The following is a 22,779-nucleotide window of genomic DNA, read 5'->3' as shown; positions in this document are numbered from 1 at the left end:
TAATCTTTTGCCGCGGAGCAGGTTAATCAAAGTTAAATCATCTGTGAAATGGGTGCCTTTTGTTAAGCTCAAGGTGTCTTCATATCAAAGATTTTCGAGCAGGATTTCATTTAAGATTTTGGGCATGCCCCATAAAAAAAGGGAGGAATCGGAGGAGACAGCGGCGTGCGTTGGCGAAGGCATTAAAATATGTATATTTACTTCATGTCTTGCATGTCAAAAAAAAATAAATCTGCATGCAGGCATTCCCAGCGATAACCTACTCTTTATGCATGTCAAGCACAGCCGCTTTACACTTTCCGAGTCGGAATTTAGATTAATTCTGTAAAACAAAAGCTTAATGGGAAAATTAAGCTCAATTAACGAGAGCCTTCTATTAAAATAAAGAATAAGTGACAGGAAGTGGGGGAATACAAAGATAATGTCATTCAGGGGAGCTAATGGGTTATCGCCGCAACGCCTGTGACACGGTTACTTAAGTTATTATCTCAGTAAGGAGGTGATAGAAGAGTACGAGGTGTATCATCAACCGCTATATGCAACGTTTGCTTGTTAATAAATGTATACATTAATGGGGATGTCTGGAGAATTTGTTCTATCTATAGTGGTTCTTAAGGGAGAATAAGGTCATATTAAAACAAACAAAAAAAAAATAATTATATATATATTTATATATATACACACACACACATATATATATATATGTATGTACTCACACCTTCCACTGCTCCCGATTGCAGAGCACTTCCTGTTCTCCATCCCGACACGAAGGAAGTGTCTACTCAGCCAATAAGTGGCTGCCACGAGAACCCAGTGATTGGATGAGCAGGCACTTCCTATGTGTCAGAACAGGAAGTACTCAGCAGCAGGGAGGAGCCCTGTCAGAATGGCAGGAGTAGGGAATAGACGGCAGGTGAGTACATTTGAAGTTTTGTTCCCCACCTATTAAAAGATTAAAAGGGAATCAGTCAGCTGTAATTTGCTCTCACTGCGCCCCCCCCCCCCTTACTGCCTGATTGACACCTGGAAGTAGACTCACGTACAGGAGGGGGCGTAAGAAGGTGGTACAGCTTCCTACACTTAGGAGTTCAAGAAAACCTGTTTGACTCTTTGCACTATTAAAAAAAACAAAAAAAACAACAACATTTTTTCTATGTTGTGGAAGAACAAACCGATATATTAAAGGTATTCTGTGTCTCTTTGTCCTAATAGCTATCTAGTGTCAGTGGGTTGTAACATGAATTGCAGCTAATAGTCTTCCTTTAATAAAGAAAAAATACATCAGACAACCCTTTTAAGGTTCACACGTGGAGGTATATGCTAGGAATATGTCCCAACGTATGTCACAGTATACCATACAGAGGTATATGCTGTCCATTGATTTCCACTGAAAGAAAAATATACAGTATAGGGTCCTGAACTGTGTTTCTATACAATTAAATAAATGGGATGCCAACACATTGGGGGTTCTCGGTAAGATGTTGTTACTGTATGGCTATGTTTCCACTTCAGGAAAAAAACAGGGAAGGCATCCGTCTTGTAGCATAGACGGCTGCTAAAAATGATCATGATTATTATTATTAGTGGCAATCGATTTAAAGAGGAACTATAGCTTACTGGGCTCAGAGGATGAAGGTGTGTCTCTTACCTCCATCCTTGGCACCGTTCTCATGCAGTTGTTAATGTAATTGTGTCTCCGGTAAGGCCATTTGGAGCACTGCCCCGTCCCCAGAGCGTCGATCCACCCCTTCTTATGATTATCAGTGGAGTGGTCTGGTTGGGGACGGGCCAGTCCAATACTCTGGAGGCAATAGCCCTGCTCCCAATGGCCTTACTTGAGATACATTAACAACTGCACATGATTGGTGCTGAGAATAAAGGTAAGAGACATCCCTTCATCCTCAGCGCCCCATGCACAATAGGAAGCTATGAGCAGGTTAGATTCCTCTAACTTGCTGATTGTTCCTCTTTAGCAAGGTGGCCACATTTTCCCGACATGTTCCTGAAATGGGAACATAGCCTATAAGTGTATTGGACATAGGGCTGGGCGATATTGGCCTAAATCAATATCGCGGTTTATCGCATATGTAGCTGCGGTAACGATAATTGGACGATAACTATGACACGCCCCCTTTGTAAGCCACACCCCTTTTACAGGCCACAACCACTCGCCATGCCAAACTGGGGATAGTTTGTTTCAATAAAGTTAAAAAAAGTACAGTAACTCAATGAGCAGCAACCCAAGCTAGGTACACACTACAGGACATGTATATACAGGTATACAGCTATGTGCACACTACAGGACGTGTATATACAGGTATACAGCTATGTGCACACTACAGGACGTGTATATACAGGTATATAGCTATGTACTATAGGTACCCAGAGTATATATGATGGGTATATACAGTATGTATGATGGGTATATATATAGTATATACAGGTGACAGTACAGGGACGTACATTATAGGGGGCTGTAGATGGCACTGCACTGACACGCTGTAAAGATATCGATCTATCGTTCGTGACAGACGCAAATCCAAGGCTGAAGTAGAGGGTGCTGAACACAGAAAAGCCTTTGGCAGGGGGTCCCAAAATACAAAGCAGCAAGAGTCCGCAGCACACCAGCATATAGTGAAGAGATAAGCATGCTTGAAAATGATTCTGGAGTGAATTGAAACGTCGTATCCTGCACCTTATTTGATGGAATGAACCACTCTTCACTACATGCTGGTGTGCTGCGGACTCTTGCTGCTTTATCTATATCTATCTATTCCATCTATCTCCTATCTATCTATCTTCTATCTATCTATCTATCTATCTATCTTCTATCTATCTATCTCCTATCTACCTATCTATCTCCTAATCTATCTATCTATCTATCTATCTATCTATCTATCTCCTATCTATCTATCTATCTATCTATCTATCTATCTATCTATCTATCTCCTATCTATCTCCTATCTATCTATTCCCTATCTATCTATCTCCTCTACGGGGAGGTGGGCAGGGGTGTACGGGGGGGGCGGGCAGGGGTGTATGGGTACACAGGGGAGCGGGCAGAGGTGGATGGGTACACAGGGGGGCCGGCAGGGGTGGATGGGTACACAGGGGGGCCGGCAAGGGTGGATGGGTACACAGGGGAGCGGGCAGGGGTGTATGGGTACACAGGTGGGCGGGTAGGGGTGGATGGGTACACAGGTGGGCCCGCAGGGGTGGATGGGTACAAAGGGGGGCCGGCAGGGGTGGATGGGTACACAGGGGGGCGGGCAGTGGTGGATGGGTACACAGGGGGGCCGGCAGGGGTGGATGGGTACACAGGGGGGCCGGCAGGGGTGTATGGGTACACAGGGGGGCCGGCAGGGGTGTATGGGTACACAGGGGGTCGGCAGGGGTGTATGGGTACACAGGGGGGCGGGCAGGGGTGGCTGGGTACACAGGGGGGTGGGCAGGGGTGGCTGGGTACACAGGGGGGCGGGCAGGGGTGGATGGGTACACAGGGGGGCGGGCAGGGGTGGATGGGTACACAGGGAGCTGCATGCATATGCTCCTCCACCTTGAGATCTGACCGGCGTCCCTGCACACACGACATTAATGTGCAGCGCTCGCCGGGAGGAGGGGGGGGACCGGCACCAGTCCTGTCCAAGCGCCCTTCTCCTCCAGCCGGTGAGCGCTGCACATGTTAATGTCCTGTGTGTGCAGGGACGCCGGACGGGACAGGATCGGCGGGACGGGGGGAGGGCTGTGCACTCAGGAACATTCTCCCCTGGACCCTGCTGCTCCTCCACTTCCCGCGCGCACATCGGCGTCCCTGCACACACAGGACATTAACGTGCAGCGCTCGCCGGCCGGAGGAGAAGGGCGCTCGGACAGGACTGGTGCCGTTCCCCCAACTCCCCCTCCCAGCGAGCGCTGCACGTTAATGTCCTGTGTGTGCAGGGACGCCGGATGGGACAGGGGGAGGGCGGGCGCTCAGACTGGATGGGTGCGGCGGGAGGGCTGTGCACTTGGGCATTCTCACCTGGGCCCTGCTACTCCTCCACCTCCCGCTCTGATTCCGGCGTCCCTGCACATAACGTGCAGCGCTCACGCCGGGCCGCGACTGCGTGCAGAAGCTCTCTGGGAAACACAAAAATACCGCAGATACCGTCCTGGCTAAGTTGAGGTCGGTTAACCGACGCCAGTGACGGTATCGGTATTTTTGCGGTATACCGCCCAGCCCTAATTGGACATGACCAATAATTCATTGCTAAGAATATCTTTACCACTAGCAGTTAAAGTTATATAAACAGTCGAGGTGGTAACACAACATGGTTTTATTGAATGGGCAGGAACATGGTGCTTTCATGTGGTGCAGGCAGTATAAATGCTGGATTTCTCTTACATTGCACAAGCTGTAATAGATGTGTCGGCATTAACAGCTAAGGCAGTGATCTATTTAGGTGAGCAACAGAGTAAATCACCATCTCTGCATGATACTGTAGTCATAGGCCTCATGTTGTGCCTCCTCTGGGCTCTCAGTCAGAATCTATACTGTCACCATTTACTCTAGTTCTTCGCATAAGGCTTTGAAATGATGAAGCCAATTCTTACTCTATTACTTAAAATAAAGATTTTCTTGTATTCCTGGTTGGCATTGTTAGAGTAATCCCTATGAATGGTAACAAGGTGATTTCTAGACTCTCACTGCTCTTTCTATGCCACCTTCATGGTATACAGTTATTTCTTTTTCTCTCCATTTCTGGGGAAAAGACCAGCACTGGGCTGTGTGCCAATACTGCACACAGAAACTTACTCCCTTACTTCTCTGGTCAATCAAAGCCAAGCACATACTCCTCACTGCTATGCACTAGGCAGTGAGCTAAGCAGCTAAAGAAAGGGCAGAGATTACACTGCAGCACTGGATATACAGCAGTACATATGCTGATATTTGCTTATGGGTGATCAGAAATGATAGGGAAGCCTTGATTTACCTTAAATTTACTTACAAGTCACATCAAAGAACCACATTTTTTTTCTGGGACACAATACAACAATAGAACACGGACCATCTAATGTGGATGAGGCCTTCTTTTCCGAGGCCTTCAATAGAAAGCGGTGAATAAGAGCGATACATAAAAATCTGATTTTGTTACCATACTACAATCTCCCATACAGAAGCAGCTGAAAATTCATTCCCACTTTTGTATTTATTCAAATACAAGAACAATGCATTCTAAGATGTCCATAACTCAAAATACAGTGTCCTTGTATTTGACTAAACAATTTTTTATTATTTTCACACAAGTCACCTTAAAATGTACACTAAAATAATCACGCTGATAGTGCCGATGCATTCTACCTTCTTTTCTCCATGAATGATCTTCGAAGAATGGCGTCCTGACAGTTTCTATGCGAAACCAGGGACCCAGAAAGGTGGAAGTGGACTACGTGACTCTACTAAACTAATGGCAGTGCCGTGCCCAGAGCATGACTGCCCCAGGTGAGCAGACACTCTCACAAAATACTCTACCATTCCATTCCTTTTGTGGCATGTCTGTATTTTATGGTCACCACATCCCCAACATGTGTGGCTCAGTAAAAGTTTGTATGCCCCATGAAATCACAATTTCTCCCTTCTTATCATTAGGAACAATCCCAGGCTATAGCGAGAGATTAATAGAAATCCTGCCTGGGGGTGTTCCTAATGAGGAGGAGGATGGGGAGGAAGAAGGGAGAGGAATCGTAGACCTGGGGCACAGACACTTTAGGCCATGCCAGTATGCCAGATCATTCTTTTTTCCTGTAACCAAGGCAATTAACGTATTTACTCCAACAGACAGCACTAGTGGTTTGGTGGGGTGGGTTGGTTAAAGCCAATGTACCATCTGGTACATTCTTTTTAAGTGTTGCACATGAATAGAACGGCACCGGCATGGGAAAGCCGGTGCCGTGGTCCTTTTTTTGAACCGCGGACCGATTCCCGCGCATGGCTCCGGTCTATTACCACGCATGGGCCAGGGCTGAAGCACTGGAGGCGGGCCGGCATGGCCCCAGTGGAAGGAAACCCCTGCACCTCTATGATGCGGTTCCAATGATTCTAATGGAGAAAAAAACGGAAAAATGGAAAACTACTATTGGTAATCCCAATGAAGACCACTAGTTTGCTTGACCTGATAACAGGAAGTAACAGACTGTAGTTAACCTACCATATTTTATGGCTTTTAAGACAACTTTTTAACCCCGAAAAACCTTTTTAGAAGTCAGGGGTCGTCTTATACGCCGGGTATGGTCGCCCCATATGGTGGGTGGGGCTAAAAAATGACCCCATCCCCACCATATGGAGCGACCGTTATAAAAAAAACAAACAGTTAACTCACCTGGGGCCCGTCCCCAGCATCCGCGCGTCTCCTGGCCCATTCTAGCGCAGGCAGTGTGACGTACACTGCCTGCGCCAGGGATCCCCTGAAGCTCTCCCGAGCAGCTGAGCGTCTCATCGGAGACACTCGGCTGCCGGGAGAGCTTCGGGAGAATGAAAGATCCTCCGGAATTACCCGAAGCCTCTGGCATTCTCCCGACGCTTCGGGGATCCCCAGCACAGGCAGTGTACAGGCAGTTAACCCCTGCCTGACCGGAGCAGGGGTTAACAGTCAGGCAGGGGTTAACATTTTCCGGCCTATAAGGCGAACCCGACAATCTTCTTAAAAGTCAGGGGTCGTCTTATCCACCCACTCACCTTATTCCCTGGAAAATACGGTAGATAAAGTAGACTTTAGGTTTAGAATCCATTTAACTCTATGAATGATTGTCAGAGACCATTGAAATAAAATTTCGAGCACAGGGTATTGTTCTTCTTTATGAGCCCTAATAGTCTTCTAAAGATGTAAGAAATCGCTTGGCGATATGCATCTCTCACGGGCGCCATGTGGCGAGCTTTTATCTCCTCGATATGGTGTGTGTTCTTTGTACAGTATCAGGATTTTACTTGTAACTGTGAATCATTTCGGATTCCCGCTGGGAGATGAGCATTATACAAATAAACATTATTATTATTACGCTCAGACACTGAATAAATAAGGGATTTTGTGACCATCTCTATACCATAGCTCACAGCTACGCGGTAACCCCGCGGCAGGCTTACGCATGTACTATGAAGTGTACACATTTTACGGCGCTTGGACTAATCTCAACATTGGAGCCCATTACAATGAGGACGATTTCAGGTGCCTGTCAATCTGTTATTTACAGAATCATCTAAGAATAAAAGGAAAAGAAGAGAGAAAAAAAAGGTACGTTCATTTATTTCACCCCTTCCTTTCAGTTCGGTTTCTTAAGAGCTGTCTCTGAACCCTGGCATCCGATCATTTTATCTCTTCACAACTTAACAGCTTTTAAAAGCAAATGAATACATACATATATAATGCATGGATCCTGTCACATGTGACATTAAATTTTATTTCACAGCCTGTTTTCCTATACCCTGCAGAGTGCTATATAGTGTCTTTTAGTACAGAGATTATGCCATAAGGATTTATTCCCCTTCCCACCAACTAAACCTAAGTATTATTCTGTCTCCAGAAGTGTTTCTAAGGATGAAGCCGACACATAAATGTTACTGCACAGCACTTACATACATATATGTGTATGTACATGTGCTATACTGACCGCTTTTTGGTCTTTGTCACATGGATAGCTGCCATGGTCATGTTTCTATGTACCAGAAACCCAAGACCAACAGCATAGCAATGTATAGATTTTAAGACGTATATAAAATGTTATGGTGACTGATGTTTCAAACAACTTCCCTCTGCCTGATATATCATAACTTTTTTTTTAATTAAGTGATTTACAAATACGCTAAAAAGGTCTAAAATCTTGGCCACTAGGTGTCTCAAATCTGTCTTTGGTAATAGCTAGACCAGGATCGAACACAGGAAGTGGAGACGGGGCTTAGAGTCTGTCTCAAAAAGATGATATAATGTTAAGAATAAAGCGATTTGCTGTGTGCTTCACTCAGCTATAACTAACCACTGGAGAGGGCCTCAGCACAGATTTGATCAAAATGTTTGACATGTCAGCACAACATTTAAAAAAAAGTTTTTACAAATCACAGCGAATATTTAACATATAACATAGGAAGATATGTACCTTCATTTTCCTGGGTGACGGTTGGGGTCTGTGTCTCCTTTGTATATGTGACGGTCTCTCGAGGGGGAAAATCCACTTGGGTAATTTTGGCCATGCCCAACTTCAAGGGGCCACGTCTATGGAAAATGTTTATTAATTGCAGAATAATAAATTATTTATATATATATGTATATATATTTTACATACACACACACACATACATATACACAAATATATACACACATACATATATATTTTTTTTATCACTAACACCCACACAAATATACACATCAATGTGCCCATCACCGTGCATGGAAACAAACACAAAATAATTTCCATGGCCTAAATAGACATTACTTATATGACTACGACAGAAGTTTAGGTTCACATCTGCATTAAAACCCGATAAGCTCTAAAAAGGTCAATGGGGTCCATTGGGTGACTTTGTTATATTTGGTCCATTGGGTCCCAACGTTATATTTGGTATCCTGTTCCTATGACGCTACAGAAAACATTAGCACAGATGTGAACCTAGTATAAAGTACACAAAACAGCAGACTGTAACAAATAATAAATTGCTGTAGTACCCCAGATCGGAGTCAGAGTGGAGCTGAAGAACTGACGGGTCAGTGTCCCAATGCAGAGTCCTGGTTGGTTGGTACACAACCATGCAGCGTTAGCAGAAGAGGTCAGAAGTTAGTTAAGCAAATACAACAAAGTGGTTAAAACTACTGGATAAAAACAGATACTAAAATATTATATAGCAGTTAGTGCAGATAAGAGGACGGTTTTTAACCATGCAGTTAGTGATGGTAACAATACATTCTTATAAAAATGCATTTCTTCCTAAACTGATTCTATAATACGCAAGTAATATATGAAACTTACAATATACAAAATACCAAGTATGTATGTACACAATTTAAGCAATGGCTTTCCTGCTAAGTTGTGTAGAACGTGTGTAGCAAATGCACTAGATCTTCCCATAGAGGTCCCAAAATTACAATCCAATAAGGATATAAAAAATAATTTAAAGTGACTCTGTACCCACAATCTGCCCCCCCCCCCCCCCCAAACAGCTTGTACCTTTAGGCTATGTTCACACTGAGTATGAATGCGTCAATAGTGCGAACCGCGAATATACGCACGTAGTTTTGAGGTTGATGCGTTCGCTTGAAAGTATACGATATACGCCCGCACAGTGCACACTACGTATGAGCTTACGGCCGGATCGTATACGGCGCCGTGAAAAATGAACAAGACCATTGTTTGAGGACGGAAATCTTGAAACTCACGGCCGTGGATTTCCATGCGGTCCCGTACGAAGTACTTATTTCAGCCAAATTGAACTTGATTTTTCGATCCAAAAGGTTCTGTGTGGTTTACGGGGCTGGGCAAAGATTTCCAAGTAAATGACCTGCCTGAGACCGCTTCGAAACAAGCTAGGGAAGCATAACTGTACTACGGGCGTATGTTCGCAGTGCGTACGCATCCGGCCACATGTCTACTTTTCCCACACCCATAGTTTCAGCCGCACATGTACGGCAGCGTAAGACCTGCGTACGGATTCGTATGCAGTGTGAACATAGCCTTAGATAGCTGCTTTCAATCCAAGATCTGTCCTGGGGTCTGTTCTGCAGGTGATGCAGTTATTGTTCTAAAAAACAACTTTTAAACTTGCAGCCCTATGCCAAATTAGCGTGGCCTAGAGTATCTGTGCCCTAACCTTGCATCACCCCTCCGTGCTTCCTCCCCGATCTCTTCACAATTATGAACGCCCCTGGGTAGGATTTTCTTCTATTCTCCTATTCTTCACTTGTCTGAACACTGCACAGGTGCTTTAACGATCCAACCCGTGTACAGTATTCACATAGGTGATGAATAGCAGAAATTGTTCTAGGGGGCGTTGCTAATGATGAAGAGTGTGGGGCGGAGGGACGGAGAGGTGGTGTAAGCCTAGGGCATGGGTACTCTAGGCCACGCCAATTTGACACAGGGCTGCAAGTTTAAAAGTTGTTTTTTAGGACAATAACCATCACCTGCCGAACGGACCCCAGGACAGATCTTGAACTAAAAGCAGCTATCCGAAAGGTACACGCGGTTTGGGGGGGGGGGGGGGGGGGTCAGATTGTGGATACAGAGTCGCATTAAAAGGGGTTATCCAGGATTAGAAATGCAAAGCTACTTTCTCATAAAATAACGCCACTCTTGTCCTCAGATTGTGTGTGGTATTACAATTCAGCTCCATTCTCTTCAAATCAGATCAAGCTGAAAAACCCCACACCCAAACAGAGGCAAAGAGTGGTGCCTGGAAAACCCTTTAAAAAATTCTGGATGGTACAGTGTTAGACAGGAAGCATATATTCAGCTTTTGAGGCACTTTTTTTTTATATAAACACAAAAGATTTGATCTGTCAGAATCTCTATGTTCAGATGCTCACCGAGCCAAGAGAAGCACAACTGCGCACTTCACTCCCCGCCTCATTGCAATCTCTGTTTCAGAGCTGGAGACGTTACAATGGAGAGTGCCCCCTTGACTGCTGATCGTTGTCTCTATTACACTGAACGATAATCGGCCAAATCAGGCCGATTATTGCACAATGTAATAGGGCTTTTACAATAGAGCCAGTCTCCTCACAAAAGGTGGCAAGCTGGGGAGAGAAGCACACAGCTATATGTAGAGATCAGTGGGGGTCTCAGCACCGAGATCAAAACTTTTTAAAGTTTTAAAGTTGATAGGAAAAAAAATAATATCATTACATATCCTAAACTGATCCTAAGCCTTTATATCAGAGCAGAGCTGCATTTACAATTCTGCTGGTTGCTACTGCAAAAAGTAAATTAGACAGAGAGCAAGGGTAATTTGAAGGTGGGTGTTCGTCCAATGTAAGAGTAGCTGATATACAGGCTGGTATTAAGAACAGAGATTTAGCTTCTCCACAAGTCATCCAACAAGTTTCCCGCTTTTCCTGGTAAGGATGTCTGGGTTCATCAGGAATGTACGTGGGTATTCATTCAGCCGTGCCAAATGTCAACCAGGTATAGGTATTGCACAGAGTTTCTTAGTATATAAGTAGATGTCAGTCAGAAATGTTAATTGAGCTCAAGTTCCTTTAGTTCCTAGGATGATGTCTACAGGAACGTGCCCAATAGTGATGTAATCCTAGCCTGGAATGTGGACATCTAATGGTCCTGTATGGTAAGGATGTGTATTAGGGCCAGAACGCTTCCCCATTTAGATGCAGGGAGAAGTACCTGTGAGGTAGTCCAGACGGTGGGTGTGCTATGCACACAGGGGACCCTCTATCCAAACGGCTCCTTAAGGCAGGGTGTAATCGCTACTCTTAAGGCCCTATTCCACGGAACGATTATTGGCCGTATTTGGCCGATAATCGTCCCGTGAAATAGAAGGCAATGATCACCCGACATCGTTCATGTCGGCTGATCGTTGCATCGTTTGTCTTTCAAACATGTTGAAACATAAGAGAAACAGATTGCTGAACTCAGGAAGACCAGCAAAACGACAACACTGCCGGCTGCGCTCAATGCAGTGAAGTCCTAGGTGCATTGCCCCCTGGGAAACATGACTATGCAAAAGAAGAGCCTGTGGAGCCTCATTGAAGAGTCTCAAAACACAGGACTAGCCAGATATCCCTCCAGGAAGGACCCAGCCAAGGGGCAGCTCCTGTTAGGAAACCACCAAAACCACCATATTAAGTGGCCCTATAAGTCAATGTAATGACAAAGGATAAACCAAGGCTAGGTAACCATCCACATACAGCTGTTTCGGGGTGTTGCCCTTCATCAGTGTGGAGCAGGATTCTGGCTAGGTGGGAGCAATGCCTAGTAGAGCCATAAGAGAAACAGATGAACTCAGGGAGACCAGCAAAACGACAACACTGCTGGCTGCTAGTGAAAGCGCTCAATGCAGTGAAGTTGTGAAACATGTTGAAAGACAAACGACTCATGCGGCAACGATCTGCTGCCACCGCTCTGCGGAGTAGAAGCGGTGGCAGCAGACCGCTGCTGTATGCTATGGGCTGCCCGGACGATCAAACGATCACCCAGCCCCCGCCCCCCTCGCACCTCCCTGTGGCCCCTCCCGCTCCCTGCTGCCACGTGGAATAGTGGTGGATGCAAGCAGGGAACGAGAAGCAAACGAGCGCTGATAGCCGTAGAAAAGGGCCTTAAACATGGAAGAACACCCACCTTCAAATTACCCTTGCTCTCAGTCTAATTTATGGATGCTATTTGCCTATTGTTTCACTGTATATATAGAACACATTTTCACCTAACTAACATCTAATTTACACTGTTTACTCCAGTGTTCAGTCTACCAAAGATAAGCGGTTGTCAGATACCTGCTCACTGAGAACACATGCACACCCAATAAGAAGAGGCAGAAAGAAGAGCTGTCAATGGGGAACCTCAGGCCCTCCAGATGTTGCAAAACTACAATTCGCATCATGCTTGGACAGCCAAAGCTTGTAGTAATCGTAGTTTTGCAACAGCTGGGGGGGGAACGTTCGTTCCGGGATGGGAACCTTGCATCCCTCCAGCTGTAGCAAAACTACAATTCTCATCATGACTGCAAACTGACCTGGTATAATTGAAATTGTAATTTTGCAACAGCTAGAGGGATGCAGGGTCTCCATTCTGGCTTTAGTTGTTCTGACGTTGTAAAAAAAATCACCTACTAAAGGCCCTATTCCACCGCTATTCCATGCTTCGGCAGAGAGCGGGTGAGTGCGGGAGGGGCTGCGGGGAGGCTGCCCGCATGATTGCTAGATCGTCCAGGCAGCCCATAGCATATAGCAGCGTCTGCTGCCGCCGCTCCTATTCCACGGAGCGACGGCAGTAGATCGATGCTTTATGAGTAGTTTGTTTTTCAACATGTTTGAAAGACAAACGACGCAACGATAAGCCGACATGAATGATGTTGGTTGATCGTTGCCTTCAATTCCACGGGAACATTATCGGCCGTAACGGCAGATATCTGCCAAATACAGCCGATAATCGTTCCGTGGAATGGGGCCTTTAAAGTGGCTCTGTACCCAAAATCTGAGCCCCCCTTCCCCCAAACCACTTGTACCTTTGGATAGCTGCTTTAAATCCAAGCTCTGTCCTGCGGTCCGTTTGGCAGGTGATGCAGTTATTGTCCTAAAAAAATACTTTTAAACTTGAAACCCGTGCCAAACAGGAGTATCTGTGCCTTAACTTTGCACACCCTCTCTGCCCCTCCTCCCCACCCTCTTCATCATTAGAAGTTCCACTGAAACATTTTCTCCATGCTGAACATTGCACAGGTCCTTAACGATCCAGCCTATGTGCCGGGCTGCCACAGGTGGGGAATAGGAGGCAATCTGCCTGAAGCATTCCTAATGATGATGAGGAGGGTGGGGAGGAGGGACAGAGAGGTTGTGCAAAGTTAGGGCACAGATACTCCCGTTTGGCACGGGGCTTCAAGTTTAAAAGTATTTTTTTAGGACAATTACTGCATTACCTGACGAACAGACCGCAGGGCAGATCTTAGATTAAAAGCAGCTATCCGAAGGTACAAGTGGTTTGGGGGGGTCAGATTGTGGGTACAGAGTCCCTTTAAGGGTCTTACTCCATGGGCTGACCAGGGCCCAATCAACAATGTAAATGAGTGCCGATCTGCTAGATTGGCGCTTGTTTACTGGGCCTATTCCACGGCCCGATAATCGTTTAGCGAGGGCTGCAGGTCTTCTCCTGCGCTCCTTCTACCGTTCCCGCTCGCAGCAGCAACTTCGGAGCGGCCTGGCTGAGCTGACAGACCGCTTAGCCAATCACTGGAGTGCAGGAGAAGCCCTACAGCCTGGTTAGGTTATATATGATATTTTTAAATTGTCAGTCGCCTGCCGCGCATTGCTATGTGGAAAAGCGGTGCGCGGAGGGCGACTGACGACCGATGATTTTAGGTTTCAACCTAAATGAACGATCAGCCGATGACAAGATCATCGGCTGATCGTTCTCTCTATTCCACGGAGTGATAATTGGCCGAATCGGGCCGATTATCGCTCCATGGAATAGGCCCCTTAGTTAGCAAATTTACCAGATTAGATGGCTGGGAGATTTCATTTGTGAAGCCTGAGTACTTGTGAATGCAGCCAAGTTTATTCTTTAAATACTTAACTAATGATTACTACGTTATGTCATGTATACATATAATTGGAATAAATTATAACAAACTGTAAAACCTCCATCTATAGATTCCTAATCTATAGATCCCGGTTAGGAACTTTCCCTGTGGTGTAGCACCCCTCCTCTGATGTAGTCACGTCTGTTTCAGAGAAACACGCAGAATCTGCTAATCTGTTTCTCATCCACTTTGAGATGTGATCCCTCTCCGGCACATGATCCTGAGCAGAACTTGTACATGTTGGGTGTGAAGGATCGGTATCTTGTAACATTGCCCACAGCAGAAAACATGTGCAGGAAATGGTGCTATTGCTACAGGAAGACAGCTAACACGTCAGCTCTTTGGTAAGGAAACAATCTTCATTTCCACTGGGATGTGGTACTGATAGTGTTTCCAAGATGTGACATGGCTGTAATTATAGGTTAACCACAGCCTTAGGCTCAGATGTGTCAATCCATGTGAAGCCCAACATCAGTCTAATAAAAATTCAGGACTGGGCAAACCTGCTTAACCCTCATGTCCTGTGGTGGAGGCCGTTGGTTGCTTCCTTTTAAGTTCTCTATGGGCTGAGGGTTGACATTAAACACAAGCCCCTTGAACCGAAGCAATACCCAATATGCATTGCAATACTGATCACTCTGCAGCATTGGGTATAGAAATTGGGCAATACTCTACCACCAGCCAGTCAGATATAGCTATATTTCCCCATCATACCTGTGTTTTTTTTTTAAATAAAGAATTTCAAGTATTAACTGGGTAGTGTATACCACATACTTGTTCACTTGTAGCAGTGGTTACATAATACCGTCCAACAAAAATGCAATGCACTTTACACGTGGATTAGTCATGTCCTGAGCGCCATCATGTTCACACATCAATCATAGGGACTCTACGGTGACAACTACTCGCTTTTTCTATTGAACTATGGTGACAACCATTCACTTTTCAATGAAAGACGATTGGTTGTAGCAGCCCCGCCGTTGTGCATCTTTAACTGATAATTTGAGCTATACATATATAGATCGATAGATATATACACACACATACATATACATATATATATATATATATATATATGTACATATATACACACACACACACACACACACATATACATATACATATACACACACACACACACACACACATATGTATATACACACACATTCATACTATTGTTTTTTTTTTATCCTTGTAGAGATTTTTTGCTTTTAAACTACCAGGACACACCTTTAAGTAATGCTAATATTCCCATACCTACAGGATCCATATTAGGCAACAGAAAAAAATGGTCAAACTGGTGGGAGAATGGTAACATTGATCTTGTTAAAGGGGTACTCCAGTCGGGAGGCTTTGTTTGAGCATTGCCAGCACTGGGGCCCGCATCACGCTGCTCTGGTCACCCGGTCACGCTGGCAGGTTCATTCAGTCATTTAGCAGCAAAGGCTGGACCCCATTGAATGGCTGAACGGGTATGCCAAGTTCCGTTTGAGACGTTAGCACTTAAAACTAGGGGACCAGAGCAGCGTAAAACAGGCCCCATGCTAGTGCTGGGGTGGTAAGTGGATGTCATTGTCCTTATCCACTCCCTCTGTGGCGATACTCAAACAAACGCCTCCCTCCCGGAATACCCCTTTAAAGGCCTCTTTATAAACAGGAACTAGGAACTCACTTTTTTTGAATCAATGAGTATTGAAGTTGATAAAATTTATGAATGTATGCTCACATGCTCAAAAACCATGTGGATTCACCTTAAAATACCCTGCTCCTATTAACTTCAATAGAACACCTAAAAAAGGGTCGGAAAGGAAGTCACATGTATTGGCCATCAATTGATTTAAACTTGTATAAGGCTGGGTTCACATTGCGTATTTGCGGTCCATTTAATGTATATGTCTTATGAATAAATCTGTCTGGATCCATTTTTCCATTGACTTCCATTATAAAAAAAATAATAATTTAAAGCAGATATTTTTTTTTCTTTTTGTTAGCGTACGCAAACATGTGGTTGACCACGTTTTTGTGTACGTTAAAAGAAACCATTTAAAAATGTATACGATAAACGGACTGCAAAAATGCAGTGTGAACCCAGTCTAAGTCATTCAGACTCTGGGCTGTCTCATACCAGACTTCTCCAGGGAATCACAACCCTTGGAAGACAGACCAACTTCTACAAGACAAAATGAATCGGAGGCTGAATCATTAGATTAGAATTGGGCAAAAGTTACTGTAGATTTGATCAACTCTAATGAGTATCATTCACTGTGAATGTAAAGGCACATATATACACATATGTATATATGTATATATGTAAAGGCACATATATACATATATTGTAACAACAAGGAAAAGGAATAGGCTTTACTTCTTGGTAACTGCAGGTCTGGCACTGTAAAAGAAGCACATGCAGGAGGTTAGTAGGCGTCTAAGTGTATCTTCCACCGATACATCCAGCAAGAATATTGTATCTAAGTCTTGGAGGAACGCAGAATCTACATAGGACATAGATAAATGGGACCCACCAGACTACTAACTAGTCTTAACAGGACAGCAATGGTAGATATCTTCTGCTGCCATTATAATAAAAACAGGAAGAGAAATAAGCATAAAGCCTAGATAGCTATAAAAGGATTTTCCTAAGGATGCATATTTTAAAGGGGTATTCAAACTTAAAGCTAGCTCTCATAGAGAATGACTGGAGGGGCAGCAGACATGCCAAAGCACCACTCTATTCCGAACCAAAGTCAGGGCCCTGTTCTTGTGATTACTGGGGGGTCCCAGTGGTCAGACCCCTCATAATCTTATACTTATCTCTTGTAGAGAGGGGATGGCTGATTTAAGTCAGAATACCCTTTTTTAAAGTTCCCACAGTAGATTTTGTCTTCTTACCCAGTTCAGAGTCATTCTAACCTCCAGAGCTTTTACATTACCAATATCTTATGTTTTGTTTTGACACTGGTCAACTGCTAAGGCTATGCTGACACTTAAAGGGACATCAGCCAAATTTTTCACAATATTGGTGATAAACGTATGATCATCAGGCTCGTAAGTTGGATATTGACTAAAGGGGTCACCTAAAGGATAAGTCCAGGGTCTGACTTTTTTTATTTAAAAAAAAAGCCGGGGAGGAGGTGGCTGAACATAATGTGCACCTACCTCCCCGGCTCCAGCCCTTGTGTCCTGCATCGGTTGCTGACTGGGTGAGCAGGCCTGACAAGTTACAACTCAGGTCCACGTTCAGACCAGGAAGCGGCCCAGCGACCAGAAACCGGAGCAGAGGACAGCGAACTCCAGCACTGGAGCCGGAGAGGTAATTGCTTGGTGTTATTTTCAGCCACCTCCTCCTCGGCTCTTTCGGAATAAAAAGTCTGACCCGGACTTTTTCTTTAAAATGGGGGGTTTTGGTGGTCTTTGTACAGAAGTCATCTGGAGAATATATGGCTAGTCTCGTGTTTTGCGACACTTAACTGTGGTTCCTTGGACTTTTTTTTGCATATTAAAGTACAGTGCTTGGCAATGACTGGATATCCAATTGATAGAGAATGGAGTAGAGGGCAAGTATGTGCACTGCAGCGCCATTCACTGGGAGGACAACTGACCTTCATTCTTGTCATCTGTGGAGGTCCCAATGGTCAGACCCCCACTGATCTGCCGTTAGGATAATCTCTTTAAGTAAGAGAGCAAGAGGTAATTACAATGTTGGTGTCGATATAGATTCTGTGGAAATGCATTCTTGGAAATACCTCACCAATGTTCAAGTAAATTTAAGGAAAAATCAGGTTTTTAGTAAGCAAGCTGGAAGAAAAATTATAGAAGTACTGCTAAACGCAAAAAGTAAAAGCATGCTAACTTACCTGGCTCCAGTCGTCCCATCACCCGAGTCCTGGCTTCCAGCTTCACTGGGGGTGCTCACAGACTTAGAGGAAGGAGACGTTGGCGGAGGGACTAAATAGTGAAACAGACACGTATCCTCTGTTACTATTCGCAGGGGTTGGACCGCTTAAGATGTTTCCAAAGCAAGTTTACATGAAGTGTTGATAAAGAAACAGAAACGGGTAACAAAACCAGAATGATGGCAAACCAAAACGTACGTGGATGGGGATGAAGAATGGGGAAAAAGAAGGGAAGAGAGAGAGTTACCAATCACATGCTGGCTTATTCATGCATCGCATATAAAATGTTGGTGACATAGAGAAGGGGGAGAAAAGAATGAAAAGTGATATGGAAGATATAGGACATTGCATTCCCAGAATGATGTTTGTATGCACCTGAAGCATATAGCATAATTATATATATATATATATATATATATATATATATATATATATATATATATATATCTGCGCACTAACCCACATCTATAGTACTTACTGATGGGCGAACACAGCAATACAACTAAGTGATCATACTGACAGCTAAGTTTTCAATGCAATAAAAAACTTAAATTTTATAAAAATAAAATAAGAAAACATCAAAATTGGTGCATTGTGGTATTTTTTTTATTTTTTAAATCCTGCAACCAGGGTCAATAGGGAAATATTTTAGTATTTGCCATTCTTTTTCAGGGCATTAGGGAATTTTTCAGCTTCTTGGCAGTTTTGCAAAATCACAGGATGAGTGTTAGGAGTTTTTTGGTGTTTTTCCTCCCACAGACTTCTATAGGTATAAACAACCAGGAAAAAAAATGCTATGTCCATATATAGATATTGGCTTTTTTTTCTGGTATTTCCCCTCCCCACCCCAATTCTTTAATACAAATCATGAGTAAAGAATCACATGATCTTAATAGAAAAACATGACAAAAAAACTATACTAATGTACACTAAACAAAAAAAAAAACTAAAAAAAAATGCTGTAAAAACTGATGGAATTTTTTGTGGCAATTAAAAAAAAAAAAAAATCCATGATAGCCTAAAATCCTTCTTGGTTATGACTACAAAAAGGCACTAGCCCTATATTCATACACACATACTGGGATATCACATTTGGCAATTTCCAACAAAAACTATCAGTTGAGGAAAGAAGTGCTGGAAACGAAGGAAAGATGTGCAAAATCTTCCTTATATACCCTGAGTAGTTTTATGTGTATGTAGAATGGAGGAACACCACTGGATCTATACTTCATTCTGTATAGTCTCCACTTTACTCCAACAATCTGCACTTGGACAATAGGGAGATTTGTGATGCCTGAGTATTAGGATATTTTATAGGTTTTCAAATATTTTCATTGTCTTTCCAGGATTGATTTCATATGACATAAGTCAGGGTGGCGGGAGGATAGTAATACCATCTGTATGCTAATGGTGTGGAGTGTTACACTTGCTCAGTTGTCTCGCACGCTGACAGAGCTCAGAGGAAATCTATACCGCACTTTACCCTCCCCTCTAACTTACTGAAGAGTCAGCCCTGGGAATAAATTATGGTTAATTACGGCAGAGGATCTCATCCAGAATTACGCTGCACGCTCATCACTTTATTACAACATATAGATGTGTTTACATCCACCAGCCATAACATTAAAACCTCCTGCCTAATAATGTGTATGTCCCTCTTAGGTCTCTGTAGGTGTTCTGTGGTATCTGGCACTAGGACATTAGCAGCAGATCCTTTATGGGCTGTATGTAGTGAGGTTTGGCCTCCATGGATCTGAATTGTTTTTTTTTTTATATTTGAAAGATGCAGAATAAAACAGAATTGGGAACTGTTCCTCAAATTGTAGTCATGTTCCTCAAATTGTAGTCAAGCACCTTATTCTGCTGAAAGAGCCCACCGCCTATATAGAATCCCACCTAAAATTTTAGACAGATGGCACACACTGGGCACCACCTAAACAAAACTGGAATATTGAAAGCATCAGTAACAGAGATGAGTGTGCTGAAGTCCAATTGTTCCGCATAGGCTATATGCATGTTTTCCCGGACTCCCTAGGGCTGCATCCAACTTCTTCAGCCACCAGTATTTAAATGCCGAATGGTCAGACTCGTGCATGCTGGAGATACACTCAACTATAATGATTAACATTATGGTACATTGGCGGTGTTATGCTAAGGAAACCCCACCCATGATGGCTATGTATATTGGAGCTGCTGCCTGGTGTACTCCCAGGATATGAAACGCTGATATGCAACACAAAATAACCCAGATAAGAAAATTGGATTGTCCGGGTAAGATGGAAATAGTAGTTTTATAACAGCTGGAGGGTCCCATAATAGACACCCACTGTTCTTTCGTCATCAGATGAACAGCGCCACTATGGCATTCTGACTTTAGGCCCTTTTACACAGGCTGGTTATCCTTCATGAAAATTCCTAGGAACGCTCATTTAAGCAATAATCGCCCCGTGTAAAAGCGGCAGCTATGAGGCAATGAGCAAGAAAACATCCGCTCATTGGCTGACTTGACCTTTTTGTGCGGCTGGTAAAACCATCGTCATTGGCCGCACATTTATCACTCTAAATACATGTACGGCCGATAACAGTGCATTTAAAGGGTCACACGAATGATACAGCTATCGCTCGTGCGTACCTACCCTTGACTGACTGTGCCGTGTAAAGGCACTGCAAGCCACACGGCTGTATTTCGTGTCATGTAAAAGGACCCTTGTCATTATTTCTAAGATACTCAGTTATTCACTTCACCTGTGGTTGGTTTTAATGTTATGGCTATTGAATGAATGCTTGTTTTTGTGTGCACACATGTGTAAGTGTGTTAGTGTATCTGTACATTAATATATATATATATATATATATATATATATATATATATATATATATATATATATATATATATATATATATATATCTTAATACCTATGACCCCTCTATCAATTGTCATCCCTTACGTCATTCCATGTAGGGTCTCCAATAAATTTTCCCTATATCAGCCACAAACTAGGGCTAATTTCATAGAAAGTCATTTAACATACTAGAATAATACATACATCTAGCTCCCTCTGAAATCAGATATTGCTATTAAAGGATAATGATGGTTTTAGCTGCTACTAAATAAAAGTGTACGCTTAATGTGAATGTTTGCAGACTAATGATTTTAGACTTTTAATAATACTCTAAGGATTATTTTATTTAGCTTTTTCTTTTTTTTAATGTGACTTGTGGCCGAACAGATTTTTCATGGCTCTAGGTCAGTACTGCCATCTAGTGGTAACGTCAGCTTCTCGCACGAAAAGAGGATCTGATAAAAAACAGACCTATTAGCATCAGGGCATCCATAATACTAGCGGCCCAAATCCAGATCACTTGGCTGACAGGATGCGCTAGCTGTATACAAAACTGTATTCTCGATGCAAAGGCTATGTACACATAGCTAAAGCTTTGGCTGTCCGGGCATGATGGCAATTGTAGTTTTGCAACAGCTGGAGGGCCTGAGTTTGACATCTGTGGCTTATGGGAACTAGGTTATTCAGCTATATAGATTGTAGCACATATGTGAACCCAGCCTTATTACACATATAACCCTTTATAAATGTACATTATGGGGGAGATTTATCAAACATGGTGTAAAGTGAAACTGGCTCAGTTGCCCCTAGCAACCAATCAGATTCCACTTTCTATTTTCCAAAGAGTCTGTGAGGAATGAAAGGTGGAAAATTATACAACTTTGTAATGTATGTTATGTCTGCAAATCGGCCCCTTCCCGTGTCCCCCGCACCGCCGCACGTGTACCCGGAAGTGTGGTGCGATATACATACCTGACGCGTGTCGACCCCCGTCTTCTGTCGATGCAATCTTCGGGAGGTCGGGCGACTCGCTGCAGCAGTCCCGCATGCCGGCCCCCTCAGGTATGTATAGCGCACCACACTTCCGGGTACATGTGCGGGGGTGGGGGGACACTGGAAGGGGGCGATTCACAGACATAACATACATTACAAAGTTGTATAACTTTGTAATATGTGTTATTCTGTGAATAATTGCTGAGCGCCGCACTACCCCTTTAACAGCTAAAGAACCAGGGTTGGAGAGCGCTGCTCCAATACATTACGTTATTATAGGAGAGGTTGCCGCTCTCTAGCTGTCAGGCTGATGCCAGCTGTTTTAGGTCACCCTGTAACTACAGTCTATGACTATGGCTATAGAATGACCTGGAAATAACATGTGACGAATTCTTACAGCTCTGCAACTTTTTCCCCGATAGGAAATAATAATAGTTGCTTGCAAAATGAAAGTGTGGTCATAGCAGTAGTGAAAAATCTGCTGCCATTAATGCAATTAAGCAACCTAAGCTTTTATGTGGCTGCAAAGTATGAGGACTAGGAGAGGTATATCGAGTGTAATGGTGATCTGGTCCTGGAACAAGTCATGGCATGAGGTCCTATTATGTCTGTGTGGAACTGGTCCAATTCAGAAACACTGTGTGCCAGTGCTTTATAACCTGCGGCTCTTCACCTGTTGCAAAACTACAAATCCCATGATGCCCTGATAGCTTTCAACTCTCCTTGCATATTGAGAGCTGTAGTTTTGCAACAGCTTGTTGAGCTGCAAGATGAGGATGCA

General features: G+C 43.7%; 1 protein-coding gene across 8 annotated transcripts in view; it reads right to left on the bottom strand.

Moving 5' to 3' along the window:
- The window catches only part of DYNC1I2 (dynein cytoplasmic 1 intermediate chain 2), a 96,103-nt gene that overhangs the window by 50,413 nt on the left and 22,911 nt on the right, over nucleotides 1–22,779 (bottom strand). For 3 of the 8 annotated variants that reach the window (XM_069982903.1, XM_069982904.1, XM_069982905.1), the window contains exons 5-8: nucleotides 18,124–18,268; nucleotides 16,635–16,658; nucleotides 8,694–8,753; nucleotides 8,128–8,243 (exon numbers count right to left, since the gene is read on the bottom strand). In XM_069982903.1, the coding sequence (XP_069839004.1) occupies nucleotides 8,128–8,243; nucleotides 8,694–8,753; nucleotides 16,635–16,658; nucleotides 18,124–18,268 (345 nt within the window). The remainder of the gene's footprint in view (nucleotides 1–8,127; nucleotides 8,244–8,693; nucleotides 8,754–16,634; nucleotides 16,659–18,123; nucleotides 18,269–22,779) is intronic. The other 5 variants (XM_069982910.1, XM_069982906.1, XM_069982911.1 and 2 more) reach the window with 5 other exon arrangements.

This window comes from Dendropsophus ebraccatus, chromosome 9 (genome assembly GCF_027789765.1).
Source record: "Dendropsophus ebraccatus isolate aDenEbr1 chromosome 9, aDenEbr1.pat, whole genome shotgun sequence".
Classification (NCBI taxonomy): Eukaryota; Metazoa; Chordata; class Amphibia; order Anura; family Hylidae; genus Dendropsophus; species Dendropsophus ebraccatus.
The sequence above is the reverse complement of the archived record's forward strand: the minus strand, read 5'-3'. Positions and strand labels throughout refer to the sequence as shown.